Here is a 24,443-nt window from a genome sequence, read left to right as displayed (position 1 = left end):
TCTTCACAGTAAATGGAAAGCATTATATGTGTCCCATTCCATTGTAACATTCCCTTTCCACAAGCTAATAGAGCTTAAGTCATGAGGAATATTTTCATGGATGGAATTTTCCATTTGTTGTGTGAATTTTTGGTTCCTGCCCCTTCCTACTGGAGCATAAAATTACTCTTCCAGTGCTACTTCTGGAGGATGGGAACATCATGACAAGGGCATGGAATGACTACCCAAAAGCAAGTAACTGACAAAATCCTTCCTTGTGTTTGTGATAATCCTTTGTGGGATCTAGCTTTGGGTTTAGAAAAAGACAGGTACTATATTAATGTCATGGCCAATTGGCACAGGCCCCCTCTACCCCTGTATAGATAGGTGCTTTCACATGGCGACTGCTTGCAAGTGGGTTTTGTTATTCTTACACAGTAAAAATCCAGTTTCAGAGTGTTATTTGGTGTGTGTGAATGTACTCATAGGGCCACAGATCTGCCAGGTAGAATACCATTGTCATTTACTGTCCAATATGAAGTGGCTTCATATTTTGAGCAGACTTTGGAGGATGGTGGAAGACAGGAGGGCCTGGCGTGACTTTGTCCATGGGGTCACAAAGAGTTGGACTCGACTGTACGACTGAACAACAATGAAGTGGCTAATACAGTCACTGGAATTTGGTATCCTTGTGTAATTATGTCATACCTTCAGTAAGCATGAAAATTTCCTGCCAGCCAAAAGAACTGTGACACTGGAGATCCATGTGGATTGGGCTGTTTCACCTTCAAGTGAAGTCTGTTGCAGAACAAGTATAGAAATTACAGTATAACATCACCAGAAAAAAAAACCATATGCATCCACCATGGATAACAAAGGTATAAATATAATCAATATTACAATGACTGGTTGATAAAAAGATTATTCTTCCAATGAATCTTGTGATGGACAGGAGGCTATTCTGTCCCTGAAACATAAAATAGCTAACTGTTTTGCATCTGAGCCTATGGGAGTGCTGCTCTAGTAATCCTTCAACTGTTAGACGAGGGGTGGAATGTTGGAGGGAAGGACAACACCAATATGTCTGGGTCTGTCTCAGTAAGATAATATAAAGGGTAGGTCTGCCTGGTGTTGTGCCCAGTGGTTGAACTCTACCTGTGGGAAAGGGCAGAGTGCCCAGTTGTGAAGCCTGTTTCTGGTGATGAACAGACCTGGTACTATTTAGTCTGCCTTTTGGGAAAGGTCAGGCTGGTGGTGTGCCAGAAGAGGTAGGCAAATGTCTCCATGAAGGGGGAAAAGGAGGATCCGGGTAACCACAGACACATCAGCTTGATGTCTATATCTGGAAGTGTTTTAGGAAAAAGTCAGTACTGAAACATTTAGAAAAGTTGGCTGTGATTATTAAGAGCCAACATGTCAGACTAAGCTGATCTTTTTTGAAAAAGTTACTACCTTGCTAGATCGGGAATTCTGTGAACATAGTTTATTGATTTCAGTAAGACTTTTGATAAGGTTCCATGTACTATTCTTGTTGACAAGTTGGTAAAATGTTGTTTGGGTCCTGTTACCATTAGATGGATCTGTAACTGGTTGACAGATTGCACCCAAAGAGTGCTTGTGAATGGTTCCTCATTCTCTTGGAGAGAAGTGACAAGTGGAGTGCCTCAAGGATCTATCCTGGGGGCTGTTTTGTTCAACATCTTTATAAATGATTTAGATAAAGGAATAGAGGGAATGTGTATTAAATTTGCAGATGATACTAAACTGAGAGGTGTCACAAATACAGTAGAAGACAGAGACACAGGATACAGGATGATCTCGACTGGAAAACTAGGCTAAAACAAATAAAATGAATTTTAACTGGGATAAATATAGAGTTCTGCATTTAGGTAGGAAAAACTGAATACATCATTGTAGGAGGGGGAGACTTGCCTTGGCAATAGTATTTGTGAAAAGGATCTAGCAGTCTTAGTGGTCTGTACACTGAACATAAGTAAGCAGTGTGATGTGGTGGCTAAAAAGGAAATTTTGGGCTGTATCAACAGAAGTATACTGTCCAGATCGCATGAAGTGATGGTATCACTTTAGTGTGCTTGGGTTGGACCTGATCTAGAGTACTGTGTCCAGTTTTGGGCACCACAGTTTATGAAGGATATAGACAAGCTGGAACATATCCAGAGGAGGACAATGAAGATGGTGAGGGGTCTGGAGACCAAGTCCTACAAGGAAAGGTTGAAGGAGTTGTGTATGTTTAGCCTGAGGAGGAGACGATTGAGAGGTGATATGCTCACCATCTTCAAGTACTCAAAAGGCTGTCATATAGAGGATGGTGGGGAAGGGCAGGGCAACGCGGAACATGGTGGACGCCTGAGGAAAATACTCCCGACTTGCAGTCTTTTTATTTCCGTCCTGTTCCCTTCAAACGCTCGTCTTCCACTCGGGCACGGGCAAAAGGAACTCTGGAAGAACCAGAGCAGCCTCTAGAGCTACTTCAAGAACCAAAAGGTATTTAATTTTTTTTCGGCGAGCCCTGATGCGATTGTTAACTCTCCCCGGCCTAACGCTCCTCAGAAAATGGTGTCTGAAAACTCCTCCGGCTCAGACAAAAGCCCTTTTCTTACCTCTCAGATGTTCCACGCAGTCATACCTCGCCTGGAAGAGACTCTTAGAGACAAAATCTCCAGTGCTGTCACTCCCATTCAAAACAAGCTCAAAGAAAGAAATGAAATGTTAACGGTGGTCACCCAAACTGCCAACTCAGCATTTGAACTGGCATCTAAAGCCCAGGATGCAGTGGAGAACCTTCAGCGTTCTGATCTCTGGCTCCAAGAAAAGGTGCTATATTTGTCCAATAAACTGAAATTTAGAGGGCTGCCAGAACAGGCTGAAGAAAATCAAGAGATCAGAATTTTCATCATGGCTTGTCTCGCCTCCGCTCTAAATCTTCAAGATGGCATCACCCTGCTTATTGATTTGGCCTATCGTTTGGGCACCCTACAACCTAATTCTAAGGACTTTCTGTGAGACATCTTGACCATGGTCCCGGATTCCAGGACTAGAACCTTGATTTTATGGAAAGCCTGTTCTGAAGATGGCTTACTTTACAATGGAAAGAAGATACTGATCCTGGCTGACCTTTCACCAGAGACTTTGCTGCACAGAAAAGAAAAGAAGCTGATTCTGAATCTACTCCCTGAACATAAGATTCGTTTTCGGTGGTCTTCCCCCGCACAAATTTCTGTGGTTCATCAGGGTCTTCAGTTGTCAGCCTCTGACTTCGTTTCTGGATGTGAACTCCTGAAGCAGCTACAAATTGACCCTCCTCAAGCTACTGAGACTCGAACCCGGCCAACTCATCTCGACCACCTAACTTGTCATTTTCTTACAAACCAAAAAGACAACGTTGAGTACATTATAAACTTTTATCCCACCCTATGCCTAGCTTAAACGTTTGTATATGAACATTGTTCTTATATTTGTTCTTAGTTTTCTCATTTTAAAGGGAACGGATTTGTTAATCACTTTGCTCTACATACAAAGGGACAGTTGGGATGTCCTTTCCTCTTGCTCTCCATATATTGAATAGTTCTAATTATTACACAGAGTTCTATTGTTCTCAATTTAGAGACAATGAACAGCTTAGTTAGTTTTGTGTTGTATTTGTTGTACAGCTGTACGCTTCAACCAACCCTTCCTCCTCTGTAATAGACAAATTTTTACAAGACCAAAATATTCTCAGCCCACTTTCCCTCGAGTATCAACGCTTCTTGGATTCACCCATAACCTCTCTAGAAATAAACAAAGCTATTAAAACTACTAAACCTAATACATCTCCAGGCAGAGACAGTTTACCCTCAGTATTTTACAAAAAATTTGGCCCCTCTCTTATACCTCATCTTACCACAGTATGTAATTTCATCATGGAGTCAGGTTGCATGTCTCCCTCATGGTCTCAGGCGAAGATAGTCCTTATACCTAAAAAAGAGAAGAACCCATTTAACACCAAATCCTACTGCCCCATATCATTACTTAATAATGATTACAAATTGTTCACCTTAGTTTTGACTGCTAGACTAAACCATATAATAGAATCCTATATTAACGTCAACCAATCAGGCTTCATCCCAAATCGAGACATTACCGATAATATGAGACAAACACTTAACCTGATACATTACTGTGCCTTTCAACCATATGAATCCTGAACACTGAGAAGGCTTTCGACAGTGTAGAGCCGAATTCCTACACAGAATATTACATCACATGGGCTTTGGGTCAAAGTTTGTGACAGTCATAAAAACACTTTACTCTTGTCCATCTGCTCTCTTACAAATCAATGGTCAACAATCTTCCACACTCCTCATAGAAAGAGGGACACACCAGGGCTGTCCTCTCTCGCCGTTACTATTCACCATGGTTATAGAACCTTTCGCGAACATGATACAGTCCTCTCCAAAGATTCCTGGCATTACAGTTCAAGATCTTACCTTTAAAATCAGTTTATTTGCAGACGATATTGTTTTATACATTTCAAATCCATTACAATCCTTGCCAGTTATTTCTAATATTTTGTCTGACTTTAGTAAGCTGACTGGTCTCTGTGTTAACCCCTCCAAGTCAGTCCTTTACCCAATCAAAATTCCTCCTAACTCTAAAAAGGCTATAACTATTATTAATTTCATTGGGTCACAGAAACATGGCCATATCTTGGACTGAAAATTCCCTTACAACTCTCTGACCTACTAAAAGTTAACTACAAAGCTACTTTTTTGATGTTTCCAAAACCTTAAAGCAATGGGACAAGTTACCATTGTCATGGATGGAAAGAATTCAAGTAATTAAGTCTTTTATCTTTCCCAGATTTTTATACTTATTTCGGGCTCTTCCCATAGAGATACCTCCGTTTATGCTGAAGTCTTGGCAACAAGAACTGACCTCCTTTATTTGGAAATACAAGAAAGCCAGAATAAAACTAACAACTATATGCAACCTTAATAGGTCAAAAGTAAAAGGAGGAATGGCTGTTCCAGACATTACATATTACTATAAGGCTACAATTTTGTCCCAAATGGTCAAACTATTATATCAACAACCTCCACCCCCTTGGAAGTCTATAGAAGAAGCTCATTTCACCCCTCTCAAATATTACAAGCTACTATGGCTTAGGAAAACTGAACGCCCACCATGACACTTTATAAACCCCTTTCTCAAGACACTCCTAGTTACGTGGGACTCTGAAAGCTCCTACTTAGCACCAGGATATTCTATAATTTCTTCTTTCATAGGTCAAAGATGGTTTCCCCCAAGCTCAATTACCTTCCTCTTACAAAACTTGGAGAAGTTCTTCAAGAGTTTTTCTCTTTGACCTTCTTTCCACCACAAGACAAGTTTTATCTAATTTGGTACTTGCTCTCAGCTGCTAGGACATTGTATGCGCAGTTTTGGAAGCAAGAAAAAATACCAGAGAAATGGGATTGGATTGTGAAAGTTTTATCGTGGAGTGAGATGGACAAATTAACAAGAACTTTAAGAGACTATGATTTGGATGTGTTTAAAAAGGAGTGGAAGAAATTTAGAGGATATATAGAGAAAGAGTGGAATGTAAAAAGACATTGGACAATTTTTTAACATGAATATGAGAAAAGAAAGATATTGAACTTTGATTGGTTAAGGGTACCTTTATAACTGAACTTAAGTATGTAACCTCGGCGGGAGTCTAGTAATGGAGGGAGGGGGGACTGGAAAATATCATATGGGTTAGAGATAGTAATGATATAATTAGATATTGTTACCATATGTTATCAATAAAATTGTTTAAACAGAAAAAAAAAATTGGTAACTCCATCCCCATGGTTTGAATACTTTCAAATTAGACACCTATTAAAAGACTCCAGAATGAGTCAATCAATCTCTCGCCCTTCAACAGACTTTGAGCATCTGATCCTCCACCTGTTAAAAAAAGAAAAGAAAAAAGGACTCATTTCACAATTATACCAAATTCTTTTATCCAAATTAGAAATCTCTTTACCTTCGTATACCAATCTGTGGCACAAAGACTGTAATGTTACACTTTCTTCAGAACTGTGGGACTCACTCCAATTGGGCCAGTGAAACTTTACAATCTAACATAATAAACATATCCCAACAAAACTACAAACTAATAGCTCGTTGGTACCACACACCTCATTGGCTCTCCCACATATCGCCCCACGGCTCCTCCAATTGTTGGCGGAACTATGGCTTCAAAGCGTCTTACATCCACTGTTGGTGGAATTGTCCAAAAATCAGATCTTTCTGGACTCTAATATGTGCTCACCTTTCAACCTTAATAGGCATTATAATCCCCGATACTCCAGAAGTCATACTTCTTAATAACTGGTCTGGCATACAACTGACATCCCCCCCAAAATCTCTAATTGTTAAACTCTTAACGACTGCAAAAACAACCATCACCCAATCTTGGAAAAATCCAAACAATTTGTCACTTGATTCCTGGTTCCTCAAGATTTGGGAACATATTGCTATGGACAACATTCAGGCGGCCCTGGATCAAAAAAATCCCTACCAAGCATACACCAACTATATAGCAATCTGGCTCCCAACTCTGGAAAAACTAGACAGTGATCCGCCCTATAGTAATTCTTTCACAAAAAATAAGGTGTATAAAGATCTTCTATTACTATAATTCTACTTTTTGGATTTCTTTATGTATACCAGGACGGTATAATAACTGTATAGTCATGTTTATACCCTTTCCATTTCCCCATTGTAGTTGATATTTATTTAAGTAATTATATATTTGTAGATTGAATTGGTTTATATTTCTGCACTAGCTTTCATACACTACTGATAGGTACTGTATTACTATCCTTCACCTTGTTATTCTGTAAGTTATATAATTACCTGTCATATGTAAAGTGCATTACAATTCAATAAAGTTGTTTAAAAGTTAAAAAAAATATGGAGGATGGTGCAGTATTCTTTTCTGTTGCTCCAGAAGGTCTGACCAGAACCAACAAGTTGAAATTAAATTGAAAAAGTTTCCGGTTCAACATTAGGAAAAACTTCCTGACAGATTGATACCTCGGTGGAACAGGCTACCTTGAGAGATGGTGGGCTCTTCTTCCTTGGAGGTTTTTAAACAGAGGTTAGATGGCCATCTGAAAGCAATGCTGATTCTGTGAATTAGACAGATCATGAAAAGGAGGGTGGGAAGGATTGCATTGGTGCTTTTCGTGGCTCCTTCTAACATGTCCAGGGAACTGCTGATTGACACTTTGGGGTCAATCAGCAATTTTCCTCCAGGCCAGACTGGCAAGGGATCCTGAAGACTTTTGCCATCTTCAGGGTATGGAGCAGGGGTCACTGAGTATGTATGTGTGTGGGGGAGGTACTTGTGAATTTCCTGCATTGTGCAGGAGCTGGACTAGATGACCCTGGAGGTCCCTTCCAATTCTATGATTCGAAAACATAGAATTAGAGTAATCTGAATAAAATGTGTAATTTACTCAGCATACAAAAACACAGTTATTTGAAATAAAGGTTGAAATTAGGAATGCTGGCCATTTTTGGATGACTGGAAAGTGTACATCATGTTGAAATGGGGAGGAAATGACTATTTCAGGAAAGGCACACAATTTCTAAATCTCTTTTGCTGTACTTCCAATTACTTCTTTAAATTGTATTTCCAACTGTATTAGTTAGCCAGAAATTGCCACAAATTATAGATCTTTTAGTTTTCCACAAGGGATAGGTTTTTTTTTAAAAAAAAAAACAATGTACAGTTAATACAGTCAAGCAAAGTTCATTGCAATTGTAAGCATCATTGAACTAGAATTGAGTTCTGGGCTCCAAGGAGTTCTGAGTATGCTGTATAAGTAGGCTTCAGGTTTGGGTTCTTAGTTTGCTCATTTTACTTCTGCTGCACTGTCTTTTTAAATGCACGCATTAGTTGCTGTCTCCTCACTCTCTCCACATCTGTTCATACAGTTCTTTTCATAGTTACTGGAAATAACTGTCTGTACAGATTACTTAATCAAAATTAATTATTTGTAGCAGGAAGAAGAAAAACACAGGTGGAATTTTACAATGCCATATAGGACAAACTTGTTAAATAAACTGAGTTATTAACAGCAGCTGAACAAAAACTAAAAATAGGGCAATGGAAGAATGTGTCATTCCTTTTGCAAGTTTATTAACATGGGGATTTTGTCCCTGCCCTACTTTTAAGGCTGTCATTTGTTCCCTAGACATTACTGGTGGATCCAAGTTTGTGGTGGTTAGAGTTGCATAACAGGTAAAAATTTGACAAGTATTGCTCTTTTCTATCAGAAAGGTGCAGTATAGGAGAAATTGTTTGGTATTTTTATAGATGCACAGCTGTTAAAAACAGTGAGCCTAATTCAAGAAGAAAACCCCCTGGCAGTTCTAATGGTAACTATTATACACACTTTAAAATCAGATTTTTAAAAAATTAGAATACTTGCATCCTGCTTCTCAGTATCTGATTGAGGGAGATCAACAAAGATAAAAACAGGAGCCATGTCAAAATAATGCAGTAAAACAAGGGAATAAAAACCAGTAAGGATATTAAAAACATCAAAACATTCATAGCAGTTGAAAATGATATTGATGAAGCAGTCCTCCTACTAGAAACAGACTTTAAAACAGCTGAAAAAAGTTAAAAACTCTTTAGATTAAAGTCTGAGTAGAGAGAACATTTTGGTCTGGCATCTAAAAGAGAAAGCAAGGTAGGCACCAGGCAAGCCTCAGCAGGAAGAGCAAATTGGGTTCTCGGGACTTTGAGGATCTTTTAAGACTTCTGTTAGGACAGAAGGTAAGCCCTCCTTGTGACTTTCTGGTTGATCTCAAAATGGAGTCCTGTCATTTTAAAAAAGAAGAAAAGAATGGAGGCAGGGATTCTCCACTTAAGGGGGAGTGGACAGATCTGGCATAATCTTTCTAAGGGTAGGAACTTATGGTGTTGCTACCTCCTGTAATTAATCACCTCAGAACACTTTTGAGTTGTGATCTTGTCAAATCAGCTGCTCTCTGAGATCTAGCCTTGTACTCAGTGCACACAGAGTACAATTTTTTTTTAAATAAACTTCTTTTAAAATGTAGCTGACAATGGTCTCACTGTATTTGTTTTGAGGATGGAAGCTTTTATATGGTATATGTGACTTGCCAAATGAACTTTGAAAAAGGGCTGTCTGATATGTGATGTGAGTCACAGGGGAGGTCTTGGAGGTCTGTAAAAAAATTAAAATCAAAAGAAGTTTCCAGGTTGCTAAAATTTAAGAACTTCTCCTTGCAAAGCTACCTCATAACACCTTTATAGAAAAATTTAATAAACATCAGCAATTGTATTCAGCACAATTCTGTGCAGAACAGTACTATTAAGTATTTTTACAATGCAGATGAAATGGGTATGTGATAGTCATTTGAATCCTCAGCATTATGAAACTTATACATCACTGTCATACTATATTAGAAGAAGAGGAGAAGGAGATTGGATTTATATCCCACCCTTTACTACCCGAAGGAGTCTCAGAGCAGTTTACAATCTCCTTTCCTTTCCCCTCCCTCCCCACAACAGACATCTTGTCAGGTAGATGGAGCTGAGAGAGCTCTAACAGAAACTGCTCTTGAGCAGAACAACTCTGTGAGAACTTTTGACGTGACTCAAGGTCACATCAGCAGGTGCATGTGATGAGTGGGGAATCAAACCTGGTTTTCTTAGATAAGAGTAGATTCACTTAACCACTACACCAAACAGGCCTGTTAAGAGTATCTGTGAAAAGCAGTATCAAAATCTGTACATTAAATTGTGTGCAGTAACATGGAATCTTGAACAATAAACCAGGTTTTTAACATCTTGTCCAATATGTATATTCTCCAGTGGCACAAGAAAATGTGAAATTTATTAGCTACCTGATCTCTGTGCAGTTTTCTAGGTGAAGGTTATGGTAAAAAAATTCCTGGGTATACTGCTCACTTGTGCACCTTCATAAACAATAACATGATTACCATTATTTATACACATGCTTCATTCAACTCACATTAACAAGATATATATTTATATGTCTTACACTATATTATTATGACTGCCAAGTTCAGAAGAGCCTACTGACAGATCTGTACATAGATAAAACATAGTTATGATGCTGGATTTATAGATAAGGTATGACTAGTAATTTTAAATTAATACTGCTCTCTAGTGGAGAATTCTTTCAGTGCAGAAGATGCATTGATACAAACCAGAGCTTTTTGTTGTTCTGGTGTCGCTTCATTACTTTTGTCTAAGGGCTATACTACCACTGCTATAACTTCTGTAGGGTTTACATTTTGTCAGCTACACTACTTGGACAGAACATTTTTCTTTTTGTTGTACTACATCTTGTACACAGGGAATTTCCCCTGTTTTTCTTTCAGTAAATCTCTACCAGGAATCTTTTGCTTTCATTCCCTTTGCATTTTTATCTAGGGAAGTATGAATGGGCCTTAGGGCATTTTACAATACTTATTACAGAGTTTCCTCCTGGTAGATTACAGCAGAATATGGTAAGGTTTTGGCAGAATGTCGATTGCATTTGTTCTACTTTTCCAAAACTCTGGAGGGAATATGGAAGCTTTGATGACCTCTGCTACTTACTCTAGGTTTGTTTAGTAAAGTTTCCTGATCACTGAAGATGATTGTAGGCCTGGCTTGGAAGGTGGCTTCTCTGAGCATCCTCAGATGTTCCTAAGGCACCTTACTGTAACTAGCAGGGAAAGGGGTGCCATGGGGCTAAACCTGCTTCAGGACTACAGAACAATAGGGATGGGGACAACCTAAAAATTCTGGTTTGGTTCTGGGTGATTCTCAAACCAAACCCTGAACCAAAATGAGTCAAATAATGCGCAAACCAAGCCAGCCAATTCAATTCCCCCTCCCTCCTGCCTGCAGAGAGAGCGGGGGATTACCCAGGAAGGATTAAATGACTGGCTGCTTCAAAGTGGGAGGAGTGAAACAGGATGTATTTAGGCTGAAATGACTGTTAGCCATTTCAATGGTCCATTTCACCTCCCCCGTTCCCAAGTGAGGGGGGAAGTGAACCCCACCAATAAAATGGCTGGCAGCTTTGAAGCAGGGGGAAGTGAAACAGACTGGTGAAATGGCTTGCAGCTGTTTAATCCTAACTGATGAGCTGCAGTCCCACACCACTCAGCTGTTAGGTTTAAATGGTCTGAACGAACAGTGGTTCAGGCCTCTGAACTGGGCCAAGTTCATGCAGAATGTTGGCCTGTGAGCTGGTTTGTGCTCATCTCTCCTTAGTAGTCTATATTAAATTATAAAATTATGAAATTATTCATATTTTCAAAAACATGTGCCATCATTAATCATATGATTTTAAAAATGTTATATATATATATATTCTCTTGTCATAGTCTGAATCCCAGTCAAAGAAAGATAACTCTGTGAGGCAATTTGAGTAAATATTTCATTTGTGTATGAAAGGAAATGCTCCCCCTCCCACCATTTCCCCTTCATTCAGTGAAGCATGTTAGGCTGGGAGTGTGACCGGCCCAAGGTCAGATAGTATGCTTTGTGGTTGTGAGAATTTGAACTGTGGTTCCCCTAATCTTAGACCAACACTCTAACAACTACACCACTTGCATACTGGATATTCAATATGAATCTCTAGTACATCACAGAATCCACAGTAAATCAGTAAATACTGGCTTTTCTGATACCCAGACTTGAAATTATGGGAGCATTTGTTTGGTTAAAATAGGATCCAGAACTGAAGAATCACCTTGCTTTTTATATTTGGTGAACCAGCTTTATCACTTCCCCTCATGTACAGATGCATAGAGACAAAAAAAAAAAAAAAGCTATTCCCATATCTTTTCTATAGCTGCAAGTCTCAGGATATCAACATTACTTTAATTTCCAGCATTTGAGCCACAGGTATCTGTTTCCCTCCAACACACATAGCTAAATAGAAATATTCCCATACTCTCCATTTCTTTTTTGCTAAAACTACAGGTACCCGGATTCCAAAATCACCTTAACTTCCAATATGTTGTTTGTTTCAGTGACCCCAGTTACAAAGTAGGTGCTTTAGGTAGAACTTCCAAAGATCCCAAGGGGAAAAAAAAGATAAGGCAGTAGAAAGGTACACCAATTGGCAAGTGAATGTTCTGAAATCCAAGAGAAAGAAAGCAGAGTTGGCAGCCTCTATGCCAGGGAACAGGATGACACTGCACAGTTTAAGCTGAAGCAGCTTCATGTCAGTACCTGGAAGCTGGGGGGGGGCATAGCCCCCTTCAGGAAATCCCAGGTGGGCTTGAACCCAACTGCCCCACTGTAGTTTATGTCCCTGCTGGCGGGGGGTAAAACCTCTTGTTGTGCCAGACATATGTGCTTGTGTAAGGGGAGGAGTCTTACTTCCAGCTTGCATCTAGGGATCTTTTCTGAATACCTGCTAAGATTGATTTTGGGTAGCATTAGGAGATTGAATGATGTAACAAACAAGCTTGGACAAGAGGACTTAATAGTAAGAGCTTAATAGTGAGCACTTAATAGTTTCAGCTGAGCAACACAATCCTGTGATTGCTTTATCATAAGTAATCTCCATTAAATTCTTTGGGATTTAGCCTGAGACAATGCAGTTGGGTGGACAGAGAGAAAAGTCTGTGGCTGAGTGGAAGGTCAGAGGTAGGAAACAGCATTGTAGGTGCACAGTGTCAGCTGGATCAGAAGTTAGGATCTGAGGTTAGGCAGAAGTTGAATTCAGGCAACGAGTAAGAATCTGCAAGACAGTTCAGGGCAAGACAAAACATGGAATCAAATGGACAAAGGTCAATAATTGGGATTACCAGAGTTAATGCAGTCTCATGCTAGGCACAAATGGTCCAGACTGAAAGGCTTAGCCTGAAGGTATCAACTTTATAATTCTACAAGGAATAAGGCCTGTTGCAAGGCAAAATACAATGGGCTCTAGAAAGAGGCTCTGGGTGAATGTCCACCCACCCTTGCTGTCTTCCCACCCACTTTCAACCCCTGGCATTCATTCACCCCCTCACCCTTGCTGTCTGCCACCCACCCCACAGCTGAAACAGATGCTTGCTTCCCCCTGCATGTGTGTGTGTATACACGTCGCTGTTTCTGTGGTGGTTGAAAGCCCTGAAAGAGGCTCAGAATGAAGATGAGAAAGAACAATTATGGAGGATGTGGGGGGAGGCATGATGGTCACATAGATGCTGAAGCTAAGCATTCTTTTTGTTTGCAGTGCATTGTTGCCACCGTTTGCTGTCATATTTATTCTTGCTGCATTTAGCCTCAGCACGAACTTGTGGCATGATCTGGGGGTTTTGTGACCTGGCATGGTTGTATTGTGGTATACTATAAAGTATGTTCCTCAAGTTTTCTATAGGAGAACGGATCTGACTTCAACTTTCCACCTCCTTCCCCTCCCTGCAGCCTCTACCTAGGAAAAGTGCAGTCTTTCTCCATAGTGGGGATCAAAGCAGGAGGGAAGCAATGTCAGCAGGGTATAATGATGTAGAGTTCACCCTGCAAAGCAGCCATTTTCTCCAGGGGAGCTGATCTCTGCCATATGGAGAGCAGTTGTAATTCTGAGTGATCTCTAGCCCTCACCTGGAGATTGGCAACAATGATTCCTCAGGAGGAAATGGCTGATTTGGATGGTGGAGTCTATGGCATTGTATCTGTCTGAGGTCCCCATGCCTCTTCAAACCCCACCGTCTCCATGCTCCACCCCTCAAATCTCCAGGAATTTCCCAACCTGGAGTTGGCAACCCTATCTCCTTTCCAGCCAACCATCAACCCACCTTTATCTTTTCCTCTGACTTAAGATTTCTATCCCTTCCTCCATCCCTGCAGCCACTACCTAGGAAAAAGACAGTCTTTCTCTGCAGTGAGGACTAAAGCAGCTTACATTATTCTCTCCCCCTTTTGATCTTCACAACAACCCTGTGAGGTAGGTTAGGCTGAAAGTCTGTGACTGGTTTGAAATCGCCCCATCAGTAGCCACAGCAAGAATCTGGGTGTGGTAGACCCTGCTTTGGGTGTGGCAGACTCTGCTCTGAAGTGAAAACTCCCGTGCCACATTGTTTCTCATGTGGGCTGCTGCTGAACAGTAGCAAGCAGTACAGCCTAGGGTAGCCAATTTCCAGGTGGAGCTTGAAGATCTTCGTGTATCACAGTTGAACAGACAACAGATCTGGAGAAAATAACTGCTATGACATTATATTCAGCTGAGGCCTCTTCCTTTACAGTCAGAACCAAGGTTGGTTGCCTAGCAAGAGCCAATGTATAGCAGCTTCCCCAGTGGCCTAATCCTCATCTATCCTGGAGCAAGGCTGAAGGGAAAAGGGAGGGAGGGAGTGACAGGAAAGAGGCGGCAGCCATGGCCTCTGAGGAAATGCTCCCAGTGGGGCCAAGCCTTGCTGCCTAATTGCACTAGTGTCTTAATTCCCTGTCTCTTTGGAATCTCCCTGCCACCACTACCTATTTTCTCTTCCAAATGCCAAAGAGAGTGGGTAGACAACAGTGGGTGGGAGACAGGAGTGGACTCAGTCAATGGAATGGAATGGAAATTGAGTGGTGGTTGACATGCCAATGGCTGATGTGGAATGTCTCATGGGTCAGTGGGAGAGCCAGAAAGTGCCAGCACACTGTGCTTTTTATATAGGATGCTAGATTTTATGTGACGACATATCCATGCTTTCAGAACTGTGGATTTGTGGCATGAGAGATGGCCACTTAATTCTGGGGATGAATCTATTTAATTTCCCTTTTAGATCTAGACCCTTTAAAATGTAAACATTTAATATTTTGAAGCTTTCCCTTGCAGGTAATAAGATTCACGATTATGGAGTTGAAGGGGGGGGGGGACTACCAAATATCACTAGCACTGTTATAAAATTGCAAAATTTATTATTGCTTTGTGAAGACTTTTAAATGCTATCCATTGAGTGCTATATTCGTTAAAGAGGAGGTGTTAAGGCCTTGAAAACAGATCTCTAGGTAATCTGCTTTATACTGGTTTAATAAAACAAAGTGAAAGGTTGTGTAGGTCAAAGGAACGTTTAATTAATAAAAGATGTTGCATGGGAATTTTATGCAAGTCGAATGAATACATGTTAGTTTTTGAAGTTAAGGCTGATGGCAATTGCCCTACAATTGCATGAGAGTCAGCATACTGTAGTTGTTCCAATGTCAGACTGGGATCTTGGAGGCCCAGGGGTAGAATTCTAGCAGGAGCTCCTTTGCATATTAGGCCACACACAAGGTTCTTTGTTGTAAGCTCTTGGAGGATTGACTACATCAGGGGTATGTGGCCTAATATGCAAAGGAGCTTCCGCTAGAGTTCCACCCCTGGGGAGGCCCAAGTTCAGATTGCCACTCTGCCACTCTGCTGGGTAACCTTGGACCAGTCACACACTCTCAGCCTAACCTATTTCAGAGGTTGTTGTGAGGATAAAAAGGAAGGCACTGTAAGCTGCTTTGGGTCCCAACTAAGTTTAAGTTTTAATTTTTAATGTTTTTAATTGTTTAACTCTTTTATTGTAATAGTGTAATTATTGGTTTTAGTGTTTGATATGTTGGAATTCTCCCTGAGTCCAATTTGGGAAAGGGCGGAATATAAATCCACAGAAATAAATAAATAAAATAAATAATTTTATTAGATTTATATCCTGCCCTCCCTGCCGGAGCAGGCTCAAGGCGGCTCACAACCAGTAAAATCAGAACAGTTCACATACATTGTATTATAAATTAAAATAAAACCGTTAAAACAGCCTGGTGCTAATATCAGTTGACAATATCAGTTGACAAACTGAAGAGAAAGGTGGTATTTAAATGAAGTAAATTTTTTTTAAAAAATAAAAGTGACTGGAATTTTATTCTTTGTGCTATAGACCACTGATTTGCATTGTAAATAAAACACTTATTTGGTCATCTTTGTCAATCACCACAACAACTAAATTATCCCATGAGAAGCACTGTCAGGTTTATTTCTTTTGCTTTCCATCATCAAGTTTCCACACATTGAGTCCTGGCCTTATGACATTCATATCACTCATGTTTCTCTTGCTTGTCGCTTTTTTTTTTTTTTTTTAGAAATCATGAAGAAACCCTGGAGTCCTATTTCTTCCCAAGACAATGTTCCATGTACTGCAGATTTCACTTGTTTGCATGAAAGAGAAAATGAGACAGAATTAGCACCTGATGATAAAGAAAAGCAAGAACCAGAGAAGAAACATACCAGTTATACATTGTGCAGTGTATGCAACATTCAGCTGAACTCTGCGGCTCAGGCACAGATCCACTATAATGGGAAATCTCATCAGAAAAGGTTAAAACAGCTCAGTAACGGAAGTCTCAAAAATGATCATGGTAGGCTTTTTGATATATTTTGTATTTTTGTGTCTATCAGATTACTTTGCAAAAGTGAATAATATAATACTTTGAGATGGTGGTTGTATCTCTTCTTATAGGTGTGCTATATTTTTTTAGTAGTAGTGATTACTGATGCTGTGCACAATTTAGATGAGTAATGCAATTTAAAGTGTAGGAGTTTTAGGATGTTTAGAGATAATTTCGATAAATGGAATAGATTATGCAAAGTATCAACTAGTGTGGATGAATTGGAATTTTGCTGTCTGTGCTGGATCTTGTGGCTGAGCTTATCTGGAAAAACAAATAGTTATGAGAGTCATGGTTTTGTAAACTTCATGTTGAACTACTACAATTCATTCTGTTTGTGGGATATCCTTGAGGAGTACCTAAAATGTTCCTGCATAATGCTTCAGCTTGTTCTCTGATTTATTTATTTACTGCCTTTCCCCCCAGTCAGAATGTAAATTGGCTTACATCATTCCCCTCTCCTCCACTGTATCCTCACAACAATCCTGTGAAATAGATCAGGCTGAAAGAGTGTGACTGGCCCATGGTCATCCAGTGAGATTCCATGGTACAAGTAGGAATTTGAACCTGGGTCTTCCATATCCTTGTCTGAAACTTTTAACCACAATTCTGCCCGAATTCTTTTTCTAGCTACCATAAAATTTCTGGTTGCAAAACAACAACAGCAGGAGTAAGCACTTTAGCCTGAAGTTTTGGTGGACTAAACATGTTTTGCTGTGATAAAATAGGAGTATGTGGTTCATGAACATGTCTCCCTTTCCCTGAATTTATCCCCACTTTTAGCAGTTGTTACCAACCCTTTATGAAAGAGTAAAATTATTTACAAGAGAACAGATGTTAGGAGATTGAGTGTGAATGTGTCCCTGTTGCTTAAGCAATGAAACCAGTGTTTCATTTCTCTGTCAATTAGTGCATATTTAGCCATGAGTGGATGTCTGATGGGGTTTGAATGCTTATTCCTTATTGGCATTCTGTAGCACTGTCTGAGAGTCATGTGACACAGGCCACTGGATTTGGGCAAATCTTGTCATGTAGCACTGGTAAGCAGTGAGACTACAAGTGCAGCATGTCACCATGCAGCCTGCCAATTTGCTTGTATCAGCTATAAGGGCACGTTGCTGTTAGTGCTCTCAATAGCTAATTAACATTGCAATCCTAAGTGGAGTTACTCTATTTGAAGTCAATTGAAATCAGTAGATTTAGACTGGAGTAATCCTGGATAGGATTGCACAGTTAATCTAATTGTTGCATATCATCAGACGGCTATCACATTTAATACAGGCTCCTTGGTTGGTGTGAGTGATATAATGAAGAGAGTATTTTTAATGTAAAATGGTGCCAGATGGTAGCAGAAAGAGATAACAGTCTCTTCAGACTTGCACAAAATAATATATAAAAGAATGGAAGTCAAAGAGTTTTCCACAGTCCTCTTGGATGGTGATTTTAGTACTGGAACTAGAGAATCATGAACATTTGGTCCAGTGTTAGTTTTAAAATCTTCATAAAAACTGTGACAATTTGATTTGCCAAATTTTATTCAGGATGGTTTTCCACAGTCATAGGCCTGAAATCCTGAGAAGGGATGGGCACGGACCAGAAAAATGTAGGTTAATGGATTTAATGGACCATAAATTTTCATGGACTTTTTATTTAATGGACTAACTTATGGTTTGTGACTTTTGTATGTGGTAGAATGCCCCCCGATGTGCTAGAGACACCAAACTTGCAGTGAGTCTCCGGCTGCCTCTCCTCTATCTGCCCTCCAAGTTTGGTGAGGATTTAATTTTGGGGGGGGGGGGGGTGAATTATTGCCCCTCCAAGCAGGTGCCCACAGGAAAGTGCTCTTTGGGGAACTCACAGACACAGAATCAGGAGTGTGTTGAATGGCCCCCCAGCAAGCTAGAGGCATTGAACTCATAGAAGACCTTCTTGGTATATCCCTCTGCCTACCCTCCAAGTTGTGTGCTTTGGGGAAGGGGGAAAAGATCCCTAGGATCCAATGTGCAAAGAGTGGGAGAAGTGTGTCAAATGCCACCCCCCCCCCCCCCGCAAGCTAGAAGTATCAGACTTGCAGCAGACCTTCCTGGGATGCCCTTCTACCTGCTCTCCAAGTTGTGTGCAGACTGGCTTTGGATTATAGCACATTATAGATGCAGTCTGCTTCCATAGAGCAGAATAGAAGTTCTATTATTGGCGGTCAGAACTGCCTGTCAGTCTTTGGAGCCAGTATTGCTTTGGTTGCCTTGACAATTAATGCTTCAGCGCCGGAAGTCTGGCTCATGAACTGCTCCTGTGGATCAAACAGAGCATCTAAAAACATTTGGGATCTATAGGTAAACCATTGAAAATGTGAATTCACAGACTGAGCAAATGGACCATAAACAGACCTCCGGACAATGACAAAATTAGGTCTGTAGTTCAGTCCATGACCCATCTCTAATGCTGACACTGAGAATATTGGTTGGCTCCTTCATTTCTGCCATTGGACCCAAACTGTAGAGCACTTGCAGATAATGCTTTACTGATTGAGGAGCTTATCTTGTCTGGGGATATGAGCTATTCATTAAAATTGTTTTTCATTGCATAAACTAATTTATAAATGTTGTCTACATTTATAGTTAATTGTAGATTTTTGCAGGTGACATATTACAGTAGATGGTCTAGGCTAGCTCAGTCTCATCAGATCTTGGACGTTAAACAGGTTAGTACTTAGATGAGAAACCACTAAGGAAGTCCAAGGTTGCTATATGGAGGCAGGTAATGGCAAACCACTTCTGTTAGTCTCTTGCCTTGAAAACCTCCTGGAGTGTTCATAGGTCAGCTCTGACTTGTTGACATTTTCCACCACCAATATTACAGTATTTCTAAAAACCTTTATATATATATTTTTAAAACCTTTATATAAGCTGGATATACTTTAAAATTGGTTGTTCCTGAAACAATAGAAAAAAATTCAGAATGTTTTGCAGGCCCCACCCAGCAGCCATTATTGGGGGCGGAGAGAGGCAGTAAAGTGTCACTGTCATTTATTCTTGGCGGGGGGGGGGGGACCCTTTTATGATTATCTGGGTGTCTTTTGCAAGGTTATATATCCTCTTGAAGCCAATTCATTGTGGCAGGGTGTGTGAAAACACTGATGTGACTTGTTGCTTATTTTGTTTCTGCTGTGAATTATTTCTAGATAGAACAAGCATTTTGGTGAGTTTTGTAACAAGAGGTTAGTAGAAACTCAGAAGCAATTTATGTGAATCAGCAGTCCATGTAGAATTTGCAGTAGCCTCCTGGATGCAAGCAGGAGCCATCTCAGTTACACTTATGTACCGTATTTTTCGCTCCATAAGACGCACCTGAGCATAAGACGCACCTAGTTTTTAGAGCCGTTTGTGTGAATTTAGAGGCATTTGTGTGAATTTTTTGCAGTATTCACTCCTTAAGACGCACACACTTTTCCCTCCACTTTTTTGGGGGGAAAAAGTGAGTCTTATGGTGCAAAAAATACTGTAATTAAAGCTATCACACACTGATCTACTTGTTAGATCTGAATTAATTAGTTAGTTTGCTAGGTGCTTGTTTAAAAATAATTGCATCACATCACCCTTCAGATATCAAATATCTTATTTAAAGTACAATGAGGCAAAACAGTCACTGTGTTATTTAATTATGGGTTACAGAATTCAGACTAGCAATGTATGGTGTTGAAAAATGCCTTCCTTTTTGTGCGCACCTATTATTTTAAATAAAGTCTGCTAATTTTCATTGTCCTCTGATGTTGTTTGTTGCAATTGTTTGCCCTTGTTTAAGTCACTGTATACCCAACACTGTTTGGCTATATAGGAGTCTGACATTGTGATGCTTAATATCCAACTGTATGCAGTATCTTCTTCGTGGTCTCTGTGCTTCATACTCATGGGATAGAGTGCCTGCGCCGATCCCCGAATCGGTACCTAAAAAGCCCGGGATTTTTTTGCGCTCAGCACCCACGGGCATGCGCAGGCGTCCCAGTGCGCATGCTCGCCGACGCCAGCATGAGGATCTCACCAGTTCCTTTCTGACCGCTGCGCTGAGAGGATCTCCTTTCGTGTCCCCGGTCATTAAAGTAATCTTAGATTGCTTTTTTCCTGTTGTATATAGCCCGTTTGTTATTTTCTTAGTGTAGTTTGTTAGTTAGTTGTTAGATAGTGTTGTTTAAAAAAAAAGTTTGTTGGGCTTGCCCTTCGGGGCTCAGTTTTTCCCCATGTTTTCCCCCTCAGAGACTTTCCTGGGTGGGTTTTTTCCTGGGCGTCTATGGAAAGACATTGGGTTTTTTTAAAGAGGTGCTGCTCCTGTGGGAAGAAGATTGCCTCCCCCCCACGGCTATTCCCTCTGTTTCCTCTGTCTGGGCGAGGGACATGGCGTCGATTCTTGCACACGCTGTCTGAGTTTCTCCAAGCAAACTCGTAAGAATTGAGCGGCGAGGCTTTCGGCAGCTTTGGTCGAGTCGGCACTTCGTTCTCAAAAGATGGCATTGGGCCCATTGGTACCAATGGGTGAGGCTGTGGCCCCGACGGTCACATCGGCTGAGGCTTCGCTGATCAGGACCGAGATGCCGGTCGAGTGCGGGCGTTCCACGAAACGGCCTTCTGAAGGGTCAGTGGACACCCTGGCTAAGAAGTGTCGGGATGACTTGGGGACTCGATCATCCGCGCCGAAGAAGGTGAAATCGAAGGAGAAGCAGACGAAGAGACCATCCCGCATCCCTTCGCCTTCGCATGATGCTTCAACATTGACAGCTCCACCGAGGAAGATCTTGGTTTCCCTGCATCATAGCCCTTCAGTGTCGAGAGGCAGTGCTTCGCAGCTGCGCCTATCGGCATCGGAATAACAGATCAACCTGATTCAGCGCTCTCACTCTTCAGGGTCCAGGCATCGCAGTGAAAGCGACTCGGTCTCGGAGGTGGATGTGTTGACGCCGATGGAGCCTTCGGCACCAATGGATCAGGCGAGAGGTCAGAGAGAGCTGGAACCGACTACAGTAGCTCGTCGCTTCCGACCGCTTCCACCATGGGAGCAGCACCAATGGCCTCCTTACGCTTATCCCTAACCATCGTACCAATGGTACCCTCCTTGTGAGTTCGCAGACTGGGACCAGCAGTCTGAGCATCCCATATGTCCAGGCTGTCTCAACACTCTAGATGGCATCCTTCGGCATCGATCTCTGTCCCGCCTGACAGATGCAGCGTGGTGGTGGAGGAAGTCCAACCTTGGTTGTTGGTGTTGATCCGGTCACCCGTCAGAGAGTCAACACCAGTGCTCTCAGAACATTCTCTACGCAGAGAGTCTTCATCGTCGGACTCCGAGGTCGGTACCGACAATCCGGACCGGGCTTTGGAACCTTCTCCAGTGTCTCATACGGCTAGGATCTTCCCATCTCACCATCGGAGGATCTGAAGTTGTACGGGGATCTGGTGAAGAGGATGGCACTCTCCCTCTCGCTTCCAGTGACACAGCCGCAACCCGTTGTAGACGATACCGTGTTCAACATCATGCAGTGGGATACGTCTACAGCGGTTGCCCTGCCGGTGACAAAGGTCATCCTACAGGCAGTGAAGGAGCCCTGGGCGAAGCTTTCTTCTACACCCGTGTCATCGAGAAGGTTGGACCATATGTACCATCTCCAAGAGTCCGGGGCTGAGTTCCTCTTTGCACACCCAAAGCCCAATTCGGTGATCGTTTCCTCCTCGTTGAAGGCCCGCAAGACGCACTCCTCTCCACCAGACAAGGAGGGAAACGTCGGGAGAAAGTTCTACTCTGCTGGGGCGCTGGGAGTAAAGGTATCTAACTATGCCGCGTGCATGACTAGATACCAATACTCAGTGTGGGAACAACTTACCCCCTTCTGTCTTCCCTGAGTGAGGAGAAGACGTCGGCTGCAAAGAAGTTGCAGAAGGAAGGCTTTGCTGTAGCCAAACAAAAACTGGCTACAGCAAAGCACATGGTCGACGTCTCAGCAAGGACCATCACTTCTGCCATCTGCCTCCGCTGCCACTCCTGGCTCAGATCCACGGCTCTCTAGCAGGCCACCAGGGCCTTCGTTGAAGATCTGCCCTTAGAGGGTGAAGGCCTGTTCAGCTCTACCACCGACAATGCACTCCAGGAAATGGATAAAAGTATAAAAACTTCCAGGAACCTGGGCGTACCAGCATCTTCCAGAGCTGCAAAACAGAAACCGTGGCACAAGCCTTGGGCAAAGAAGCCGTACCAAAAGTTCTCCCCGGAACAGCAGTGGAGACCTTGCTCTGCTCAACCTGAGAGTAGGTCCCCGTACAGGGGGAACAACAGAAACCTTTACGCTTCAGCACAGATCACCTGCAAGTCCAAGGGCACTAGCCCTCAAAAGCAGGGCCTTTGACTTTCTGGCAGCATGTGTCACAGTCACCGTCCCCTCTTCCTCTTCGTCTATCCGCCTCCGCCCATTCCTGTTGGCCTGGGAGTCCATCACTACGGACAGGTGGGCGCTTTCCATTGTAGCGGAAGGCTACAAAATAGATTTTGCTCAGATTCCGAACCGATCTTTGGTAATTACCACTCCCTCTTCCCCACCTCTGCTGGTGGAGGTGAGCAACCTCTTACAGAAACAAGCCATAGAGAGGGTCTCGATGGAGGCCAGGATGGGAGGCTTTTACTCTCGTTACTTCCTGGTTCCCAAGCGGGACAGGGGTCTAAGACCAGTCATGGATCTTCGGAATCTGAACAAATTTATTTTGTACCAGAAGTTCAGAATGTCCACTCTGCAAATAATTCTGCCCCTCATCAACCAAGGGGATTGGATGGCAACGCTGGACCTCAAGGATGCATACTTCCACATCAGCATCCATCCTGTGTTCAGACGTTTCCTTTGGTTTGTAGTAGGTTCTCAGCACTTCCAGTTCAAGGCTCTTCCGTTCGGTCTGTCCACTGCACCTCGGGTGTTCACGAAGATGATGAGCTCAGATCCAGATTCGTTGGGAGACAGTCTGCTGTTCCCATGGGAAGGTCGGTTCCTTTATCTGTTCCCACCTCTGCCACTACTGACGAGGGTGGTCAACAAGATCGCAAGAGAGAGACTATGCTGTATCCTGGTGACTCCCTGGTGGCCTCACCAGAACTGGTTCCCGATCCTGCTCTAACTGGCAAGGGGGGTCTTTTACCAGTTTCCGGCGGAACCAGACCTTCTGTCAGCTCAGGACGGTCATGTACTCCATCACAACATGCCCCACCTGAAGCTGACAGCTTGGTTCATCGACCCTGTGGGTTCTCTAGCAGAGTCCAACATGTTTTCTTGAACAGCAGGAAACGTTCTACCCGCGCTTCCTATGATAAGAAGTGGCGGAGGTTTCTGCAGTTTTTAGTTGATCCCTCAGTTTCACCCCAAAGGGTGGGATTGTCAGTAATTTTTGAGTTTTTGTTATCTCTGGTGGATGCTGGCCTTGTTTTTTCTTCCATCAAGGTATATTTGGCAGCAATTTTTGCGTTCCATGAGCCAGTTGAGGGGCACTCTGTTTTTGCACACCCTCATTCTAAGAGGTTTTCGAAGGGTTTGCTTAGGCTTCATCCTCCATCGAGATCACCCCCACAGTTGTGGGATTTGACTTTAGTGTTGGACAGGCTGACTCGATGTCCTTTTGAGCCGATAGCCACATGTTCGTTACAGCTTCTATCTTGGAAGACTGCTTTTTTGGTAGCCATCACATCAGCACCCCGTGCAGGGGAGCTCACGGCTATGCGTTGTGACTATATCTAGTTTTTATCTAGTTTTTCAAGAGGCTGGAGTGTTGTTAGCTCCTGATATTTCTTTTCTCCCCAAGGTGGTTTCTCAGTTCCACCTCAACAGAAATTTGGTTGCCCACTTTTCATCCTACGCCTTCCTCGGATGAGGAACGTAGGTTGCATGCTCTAAATGTGAACCGTGCTTTATTGTTTTATTTAAGTCGCTCCAAGAGTTTCCGTAAGGACCAGCAGCTTTTTGTTTCTTATGCTGCTCCTAAGTTAGGTTCCAGGATCTCGTCTT

General features: G+C 42.1%; 1 protein-coding gene across 6 annotated transcripts in view; it reads left to right on the top strand.

Moving 5' to 3' along the window:
* ZNF385D (zinc finger protein 385D) overlaps window positions 1-24,443 on the top strand; it is a 638,761-nt gene that overhangs the window by 133,167 nt on the left and 481,151 nt on the right. For all 6 annotated transcript variants that reach the window (XM_060248779.1, XM_060248777.1, XM_060248778.1 and 3 more), the window contains exon 2: window positions 16,112-16,387. In XM_060248779.1, coding sequence (XP_060104762.1) covers window positions 16,112-16,387 — 276 coding nt within the window. The remainder of the gene's footprint in view (window positions 1-16,111; window positions 16,388-24,443) is intronic.

The sequence above is a fragment of the Heteronotia binoei genome, chromosome 10 (assembly GCF_032191835.1).
Source record: "Heteronotia binoei isolate CCM8104 ecotype False Entrance Well chromosome 10, APGP_CSIRO_Hbin_v1, whole genome shotgun sequence".
Classification (NCBI taxonomy): Eukaryota; Metazoa; Chordata; class Lepidosauria; order Squamata; family Gekkonidae; genus Heteronotia; species Heteronotia binoei.
This window is presented reverse-complemented; position numbering and strand designations above follow the sequence as displayed.